Below are 9,657 nucleotides of genomic sequence, written 5' to 3' on the forward strand. Positions count from 1 at the left end.
TGTTAACATGTGTAGGTAAGGGCAAAGAAGGCACAGACAAGGTGTTTGGGGGCAATAATGGCACAGGGCAGCTGTTTAGGGGCAAAATACGGCACAGATAAGATGTTTGGGGGCACTGGTAAGCTGGGGGCAAAGATGGCGCAGGCAAGCTGTTTGGTTAGGATGGCACTGCTAAGTTGCTTGGGGCAAAGGTGAAGTTTGGGGACCCTGGGCACATTTTTTGCACTAGGGCCCTGTGGTTTGTTTGTAGTTAGGGCCCTGATCACATGCTACCCATCCCTGTACTAGCAAGAGTGCAAGGATCTGCTGCCCTTACCGCCCAAATCTGCAGCCAGAATAAGAAAACGGTGTATGTAATATAACAGAAACAAATTGAGGAGGAAAATACAAAATGGGGAAAAGAGATGGCAGGGGTGTAGGTCACTGTCAGACATAAAGGTCTGAAAGAGATGGCATTGATGGAGGAATATAACTTTTATATTCGTCCATGTCTGCTATCTCTTCCTCTTTCCATGTGTTACATTTCTCCATTCCTGCTATCTCTTTCCCCCTTTATGTCTAATATTGCTCTGTGCCTGCCATCTCTTTCTTCTGTTTTTTTTTGTGTTATATTCCTCCGTGCCTACCCTTTATGCCTTATATTCCTCCATGCCTGCCGTCTCTTTCCCCTTTATGTCTTATATTCCTCCATACCTGCTGTTTTTCCCCCATTTATCTCTTACATTCCTCTATGCATACCATCTCTTCTCCCCTTTTTTGGCTTATATTCCTCCATTACTGCCATCTCTTCTCCCCCTTTTCCCCACTTATATTGCTCCATTCCTGCTATCTCTTTCTCCCTTTATGTCTTATATTTCTCCATGGAATATAATTTGTTTGCTGCACATTAATACTAAATTCAATTGCAGTGCCTTGATCATCTGTGTATGAATATTGTGGTGCATTCAATAGTGTTAACATAAACACTGCGGAGTTCTAAACAATGATGGAAATATCAAGAAATGAACACTGGAAAAAACTGAAATTTATTCCAAACCTTTTTTGCAAATATAACATAATTAACTCCTCCAATAAGTTAAGTCTGTTTTCTTTTTTTAAGAGCAGAATGTAAGAGCTGTTTGGAAAGGGCAGAGTTAACTTGAATTTGACAAGCCTTGAATGGTGACGTAGTTGCTTGACTTGGTTCCCAAGTTCATGATTCATAGTCAGCACACTTGCCTTTGGCTTTTACAAAGAAAACACAATGAATGTATTTCTAGAACTTCTACTCTTGCTGCTCACGCTGATATATTCATATTTGGAATCCTTTGTAAAGCTGTTTATACCTGCAAAGAGAAAATCTGTGAGTGGAGAAATCGTCCTGATCACTGGTGCTGGTCATGGCATAGGAAGGGACACAGCAACAGAATTTGCAAAGCTCCAAAGTGTGCTGGTTTTGTGGGATATTAATAAGGTGAGAATAATAAAAATAACAATAATAATTTACAATACAATAACTAATAATAATATACTATATTATACTACATTGTATTTAATATACTAAAGAAACAGCATATACAGTGCTCTAATTTTCAACTAATATGAGTGGGTCCTTTAATTCACAACTCTCTCACTTCAGTCATTGATGCACACAAAAAAACATTTTATGGAAGAAAGACTAAATTGGTGCACGATGTGTATTGCAGAAGATTTTTGCTTGTCTTATTCATTTTTTTGTGTGACTTGTTCCTGTAAGTATTTTATTGACTTTGCATTGATGGTATTATTATGCCCAACGGAAGGGGTGGATTGCAAAAGGTAAGTGATTTTGTTCTGAACTTGATCTACTTATGTAAAGCGATCCTAAATGTCTACAGGTAGGTAGTGGAGTCAAAGGCTGGGGTAAACCAACCTGCTTCTAGTATAGGTCACTATATTAGAATATTTTACAGTAATGTATTTATCATGCACATGCTAATTCTAGCTCTAATTCTTTAAAGGGACAGGGTCACATTGCAGCAGAGGTTCTTAACCATGGGTATAGGTACACATTTGGGAGTATAGGAACCAAGTGAAAAGGTTATGGCACTGGATCTCTGACTACTTAAAAAAGAAAGTTATATTATTAACTATTACCCTTATCAATACAGATTAAGGTGACAAGGCCACTAACCAATCAGCAATCAGATCACTCAAAACTGTTTTCCTACTTCGTACTATTGCCAGTTGAAATGTTGGTGTGGTAGGACTTGCTCCCTCTGTCCAGCCTTTACATACACCTTGACATTTTTGTTACAGATAGGGTACAGCTAAGACAGCCAAATGAATGGCATGAATAATTAGGAAGACTGAGCACATAGGTTTCCAGAAATGGTGAAGACTATGGTTTAAGCCACTGGGTCCAAAGTATGAAGAAGTATGTAGTTGCAATATCTGATAGCAATGTTTTTTCTTGGCATGTACCAACTTTCCTATTTGCTGAGATGTATGATTCCACAGAAGTCCTTCTACATTCCACGGCTTCTTATCTTACATCTCTGGTCCATTTAGAGGTATCACAGTGCCCAATTAGAGCATTTGCATGCATGGTGGTCAACAGTGGTGAGAATTACCAGACCAAGACAAAAGGCCAATTGTCTGAAGTCCCCTAGTAGATCAGACCATTGACAACAATGCGGACCTAATTTAGGGTTAAGGTTTTCGGTATAATGAGAAAAATATTTTGGCATCCGTAGTTACTAGTAGACAAATCAACTTAGCATAAAGTAATGGAGAGTGAGTCTAGTGTATAAATATATCAGCCAACCACTGAAATTATGTCAAGGCACAGCTTTCAAAGAAGCAATATTTTACCGGCATCAATCAATATTCTTGTTGTAGGAACATGATTATACTTGTTTGCCAATAAGTATAATGTTTTTGAGATACCTGTTTTCGAAGGAAGGAATCATTTACATTATTGAAGCTGATTACTGTTCCAAAATTAGTTAAGTCCCCTTCTCACCAGCTAGATCCACCCTCTACAGAAAAACAGCCACCTTTATGTTTATGTACAGTATTTTGCATATGTGTGTTTAAATGAAGAACATTATTTTGAGTCCACTTGCTGATGTATCTACCCTGGTGCTTTCAGTTCAGTGGGGGTTAATTTTCTTGACCTGAACTAGGAGGGGAACTTACCACAACTAAGTTGATTTCACATCAGAATTCCATGGCGCCATGCCACACACTTGTCTTTAAACCTGAAATGTTGATGAACTCTATCAAAGTATTTTTAAGGGTGGGCTCTAATATTATTGGCTTGAATTTTGAAAACCTGAGCCCACAATTGTTTTGTTACCACCAGATAATTAAGACACCTCATCTCTATTTCAATCCTTTTGAATGTTTCCCTGTTTAAGCTTAGAAGGATCAAGAGCTGAGAAGATGAATTATACTGATTTGGTAGAGGATGTGAATATAAACACATCAAATTACAATAATGCGTCCTATACATTTTCTTTTTTTTTACTGGTTATGCTGAATTATGTGATGCCACTATACATTTATTTATAAATAAAGGAAAGACATTTAAGGGATATTTCCTACCTATTTATTCTAGGTATACCGTTATCGTAATAGCAATCTAAATCTTATTTAAAACCCATTGCTTTCCTTCTTTCTAAGTATTTTTATGATTGTAACCTTTGGAATTTGAAATCATGGTTTTCAATTGTTATGCACAAGTCTCGTCACTTCTTGATTTCTTCCTTTGTAAAGAACGGTTTGAAGGAAACTGCTTCAGAGTGCAGAACGATTGGAGCAAAAGTTTATACATATGTGGTGGACTGCAGCAAACGGGAAGAAATTCATGCAGCAGCAGACAAGGTAAAATGGATACATAAATAAATTGTTTTGCATTCAGGAGTTATTTGCTAAAAGGCAGCATCCAAAGAGTAAATTAAAAATGGACAGTGTACCAACTAAAAAAAGAAGACCCTGGGCTGCAGGGCTCACTAAGAGTGAAAAGTTGAGGGGAATGAAGAGCTGGCAAGCTGCACTGATAATAGGATAGAGTGAGAGAGTGTTAGCATGAATCTTTGTATGTTAGTTTTGATGTGAGCCTAAGTGTGCGTGTTAGAATTTCGTGTTGGCATGCAGATATGAGTGGGACTTAGCATGACTGTGCAAGTCAGTATATAGTATTGGAGTGTATGCAAATGTTAGTGTATGGTGTTAGCATGAGTGCCTGTTACTTTTTCGTGTCAGTATGTGATAGTGTATGATGTAAATGTGTGTCAAAGTATGGTGATAGGGTGTCTGGGGTGAGCCTAGGGTTATTCGTGTGAGTAGGTGTTGAGTACATGTAATTATGGGAGTTTGTTCTAGCTACAAGGGTGGACACCAAAGAGACCCAGGTGCCAATAACGCTAGACTCACTCCTGTCTATATCCAAGAAATATATATTTTTGGATTTGTATATATATATATATATATATATATATATATATATATATATACTAGAAATTGTTGTCCTAATGAATAATAATAATAAAGATAATTCAAATACTAACCTAAATGTACTTTCTGCAGGTAAAACAAGATGTTGGAGACATCGATATCCTCATTAACAATGCAGGGGTTGTTTTCTGTGCCGACCTGCTTACACTCCAGGATAACCAAATCCAAAAAATATTTGACGTGAACATTCTCGCTCATTTTTGGGTGAGTGTTTCTACAATGCTTACAAAATCCTTTTATTCACTAAACCGACAGTTTACGTAGGTGTGTGAAAATTTTACTTCATCTAACCAGTGCAATTAATTAGAATTATGAAGAGACACGCCTAATAAACAACTACAGTACAAAGGCTGAATAGGCCTGGCACATATGTGGGAAGATGTAAGATTTGATTGTAGATTATGTTGGGCTGGAGAGGCCTACTGAGATTGGCCCTTTTATAATTTAAAGAGTTGGCATGTTTCAGTTTTGATAAGCATCAATGTGACCCTGCTATACATCATGTAAAGCAAAATAATATGTCACTAAAGGGTAATTGAGCCATGGAATATAGAATATGGCATGTTCCTATCCATGCTTAGATAATCTGTCTTGGTGTTGTATTACTCTTTTGTTATTACACCGTGCATGCATCTTTTTTTGTGTGAATCTGAACTATGGTAACTTCGGGGAAAATGGCTTCATGAAGGGACAGGGCTAGCTGTGAGTGTATGGAGAAAGCTAACCTCAGACAGCTGGCTGGGGAGTGGAAGTGTGAGGGAAGTGGTCAGTGGATAGGCAAACGTTCCATGTGAAAGAGGAAACTGACCCAGAGTCCCAAGAAAGCAGTGCTTCATATGGAGACTCTGCATCAAACCTAAAGATTTCTCAGGGATGGTGAGCACTTCATATAAAGGGTAGGTCACCAGTTGTTTATTTTAGGCTCTGTGAACCTTATGAAAATTATGACCAGATGTAGGCAAACGATCATAGAAGTTGTAGTTGAACTGGTGAGTTTTCAAACTATAACGCACTGAGCAAAAGTTTCAGGCATGTGTGAGAAACTGCTGCAAAGCAAGAATGCTTTAAGAAATAGGCATGTTAATAGTTTATTTTTATCATTTAATAAAATGCAAAGTGAGTGAACAAAAGAAAAACCTGAATCAAACCAATATTTAGTGTGAACAATCTTTGCTTTCAAAACAGCATCAATTCTTTTAGGTACACTTGCACACAGTTTAAACGTCTCAGTTGCTTGTCTCTCTTCATGATATCCCAGGCAGACTCAATGATGTTGAATTTGTCTCCTAATGGTATTGCATGATGGATAAGTATCTGCCTGTACTTCTCAGCACTGAGGAGAACAGTCATTCGGAACAAATCCCCAACTCAATTTGCGGAAATGCAGCCCCAAACTTGCAAGGAACCTCCACCATGCTTCACTGGTGCCTGCAACTTATTCTTGCACCTCTCTCCAGCCCTTCAGCAAACAAACAGCCTTCTGCTACACCCAAATATTTAAAATGTTGACTCATCAGTCCAGAGCACCTGCTGCTATTTTTCTAGATCCCAGTTCCCGTGTTTTTTCCACGTACTGGTTTTTGGCCGCAAGTCTTCCATGAAGACCACTTCTGACCAGAATTCTCCAGACAGTAGAAAACTGGTTTAACCATACAGCTAACTATATGCCTTCACAATCCCTTGCATTGTGAAGGTGTACATATTGATGCTGTTTTGAAGGAAAACGGTGGTCACACCAAATATTGATATTGGCCCACCCGGCTCTCCAGTTTCTCCACCCCAGGGAACTATATAAATTACTTTTACAGCATCTGTGCACAAAATCCAAACAAAGCATCTCCCTGGGCTGAACCATGTCAATATATATATATATATATATATATATATATATATATATATATATATATATATATATTATACTGATTATACTGCATATACTGACATCAGACTTTGCACTGAAATAACTTTTATAAAACACACACTGTTTTTTGTTCCCTACAGACCACAAGAGCTTTCCTCCCTTCAATGATAAGGAACAACCATGGACATATTGCTACTGTGGCTTCATCAGCTGGACTTTTGGGTGTTCCGTTCTTAGTGGATTATTGGTATGTATTTTCTTAATATTTTCACACGATTTAAAATTGTGTTTGAATAGTATCAAGTTCTAAAACTATGTAATCAGGCTCTAATCTTTTTGCATACTAAGTTATTTAGCTATCATTATGTATGTAAATAGTTTTATTTCTTTTTTTTGTGGACCTTGGAGGCTGGTTCCATTTTTTAGTTTTTTTATATTTAGGTCTTGAAAACATCTCATAGTCATCCTATGGAAAATATATGGATATATTTATTCTCATAACAGGAAAAGCTATTCTTTAATGTAGTTAATTTTTCACACTTACTGATTTAAATCCTCAGTTCCACTAAGTTTGCTGCAGTTGGGTATCACAAGGCACTAACCGCAGAGCTAGCCGCCCTAGAAAAAAATGGAATCAACACTACATGTCTATGCCCAGTATTTGTCAACACTGGCTTTGTAAAAAATCCAAGCACAAGGTAAGGACTGTGGGAACTTTTTAAATAACATTGTTTTATTTTATAAATAATTTTCTATTTGACATTTAATTTGACTTTTTTACATTTTATAGCGTACAATCCCGTTACCATTAAAAAAGCGGTATATAAAAGTAAAGAAAACAGCTAATAAATATGTATCCTATAATATATTCCATAGTTTCTCAGTGGTATGTATATTCTTAGGGCACCAGGTGAGAAATCAAGTTCTAAGTTATGTTTTATATTTTTGTATTATTATTATTTAATAAATAAAATATCTTTGGCAGTTTTCTTAAGAAAACTATACTCTCATAGGAATAGGTGAAATTAAGTAGCTGTTCTCACTAGTGTTGTTATCAGTTTAATCTAATTGATAAATATGAGAAGGCAAGTAGTAGCCTAACACAAAATCCTTTCCCCTGGGCAAACTGTGCTGAGGAGCCATATCCCAGGTAAGTATTCTGTTTTCGATCTAAATAGCTACATCTTGAACATGTTATTGAATGTGTAACATTAGTGCTCACTATGTTAGCAAATGTCTACAGACGTATTAAAATAAGATCACAGATACTTCTGCACTAAGACCCCTTGGAATAACCCTAGCTGTGTAAAATTGTTCTCACATTTTCTTTCCAAAATGTGGCCGTCTTAAATTAAGCAGGAGAGGTAATATCCCCTAATATCCCTTGATAAAATTTACTTTTTTTAGATTATCTCCTGTATTGGAGCCAGAATATGTTGCCAGGAAACTGGTAGATGGCATCCTCACCAACAAGAAGATGGTTGTTCTACCTCCCTTTGTAAACATGTCACTTGTTTTGGAGCTGTAAGTATACATAATTGTGTGTGTTTGAACAGATTTTGGCAAGTATCGCTTAAGCATAACGTGAAGTGCATACACTTCACTGCTTTCCTTCTCTTCTTCTACTGTACTCCTTCCTGATAATAAATCACCAGGAGTCCACATGGAAAGAACAGTGAAGATGGTCAAAAACTAATAAGGGATACATAGAGTGTGACGGGTAGAACAGAAAATAAAAATAAAAAATAGACAGTATGTTTGGTATATATAAATACAAATACTTAACAAAGAAATCTGGAACTCCTAAAGTACATGCTGATTACTCAAAATTTTTAGGGGCATTGTTACAACTGCTGGTCTCTTTGAACGAAGCCAACGTTACTTCAAAGCTTAGTGATACTTTTAGCAGTCACTATTCTGGATCTTAAGCAGAGTCACCTAGGGCAAAGGAGCACAGATACAACAAACTGGCAAGCAAAGTGTGAGAATCCCAACATAAAAATAAAGCCCAGCTCCCATTGGATCCCTGTCTGGCTTTTGCTGGTGTTGGCAGCCGATATGAAACAGAAAGACTCTGTATCTGCTCCATAGGGGAAGACTTTGGGGAATTTCCATGAACATGTCCTCTTCCAGCAGCTGGCTACATCAAAAGCCCATACTGGATTCCGAAACTACAGCATGGACTTCGTGGGTTCCTTTATAATGATGCATTACCATGTCACACATATAGAAGAGCTATAGATTAAGCCTATCTTGCTTCAGCGGGTTAATGTACTCTTTGTGTGTATTATTTTTATGGATGTCGGGGGGTAGACTAGGTACAAAATAACAGCATTGTTCCCTCCATGCATTTCATGCATTTTAAAATACAATCAGTGCTAAAATATATAAATAAATAGAAAATATCCTTTTCAGAGAAAGACGGGTTTAGACTTTTTAGCATTTAAAGATGTCAAATGAATAATTTTTTGTATGTCTGAATTAATATAAGGAAAGCATCTATAAATCAATAAGTAATAGCATTTAAAACACCCACAAAAGAATCAAAATAACGTAATATATGTTCTTTTTCTTCTAGATTTCTTCCAGAACGTGCTTTGAAAGCCTTAAGCAAATTCCATCAGGTGAAATTTGACGCCAAAATTTGTGGGATGGACAAAGACAAATAGAAGTGCTCTACAGGACCAATACTGAACAAGTGTTTATTCTCTCTTGCCTCTCTTTTATCTCCTCTTTCCTCTCCACTCTTTTGTCACATCTCTCTCATTTCTTTTCTCTCCTCTCTTTCTACTAAACATTCTAAAGGTGTTCTGTAGAACCATGCCCATCGCCATAAACTGACCACATGCCCATGAAACAGTTTGACAAAAGATGGTAATTCTACACATTCAATAAACATACTATGTTTTTTTTTGTGCCAAACAAAAGTTTCAGGTTTGTTATATAGTGAATTATGCATTATACAGGGCCATATCGAACCATTTCGATGGAGAAATTTGCCAGTGGTGGCTCTTCATAATGAATAGTGAAGTGGTGGATTAGAAACCTCAACTCTCTTGCAAACTCACTTACAAAGCCCCCCCTTTAGTGAATAGGAATGATGGACCTTGTGGTTTGTGAGCCAGAAGTTTCTAGATAAACTGGGGAACATAATTCGGGAGAATCTCCCTGAGAGAGATATGCAAAAAAGTAAATATCCTGAGAAAAGAGGTGATGTAATAGTGTTTGAGGAGAAAGGAGACAGAAAAACCATAACAGAGACATCCTTTAGAGAGTTCTACAAGAGGAGAACCGGATACTTCTGTGTACAGTCACAT

General features: G+C 37.1%; 1 protein-coding gene across 1 annotated transcript; it reads left to right on the top strand.

Annotated features, from left to right (window-relative positions):
• Positions 1–1,185: 1,185 nt before the first annotated feature.
• Positions 1,186–9,267, top strand: LOC128473538 (estradiol 17-beta-dehydrogenase 11-like). Its single transcript, XM_053455795.1, has 7 exons — positions 1,186–1,453; positions 3,739–3,846; positions 4,552–4,683; positions 6,481–6,587; positions 6,901–7,038; positions 7,748–7,864; positions 8,919–9,267. Exons 1-7 carry the CDS (start codon positions 1,244–1,246, stop codon positions 9,007–9,009), a joined length of 903 nt encoding a protein of 300 aa, XP_053311770.1. The 5' UTR covers positions 1,186–1,243; the 3' UTR covers positions 9,010–9,267.
• The last annotated feature ends 390 nt before the right edge of the window (positions 9,268–9,657 follow it).

This window comes from Spea bombifrons, chromosome 1 (genome assembly GCF_027358695.1).
Source record: "Spea bombifrons isolate aSpeBom1 chromosome 1, aSpeBom1.2.pri, whole genome shotgun sequence".
NCBI lineage: Eukaryota > Metazoa > Chordata > Amphibia > Anura > Pelobatidae > Spea > Spea bombifrons.

Excerpts from the sequence above, each read along its gene's own strand:
- LOC128473538 (XM_053455795.1), top strand. The coding sequence starts at position 1,244 with ATGAATGTATTTCTAGAACTTCTACTCTTGCTGCTCACGCTGATATAT. Across the intron at positions 1,454-3,738 it reads TTTTGTGGGATATTAATAAG|AACGGTTTGAAGGAAACTGC; the intron begins GTGAGAATAATA and ends TCCTTTGTAAAG. Across the intron at positions 7,039-7,747 it reads GTAAAAAATCCAAGCACAAG|ATTATCTCCTGTATTGGAGC; the intron begins GTAAGGACTGTG and ends TACTTTTTTTAG.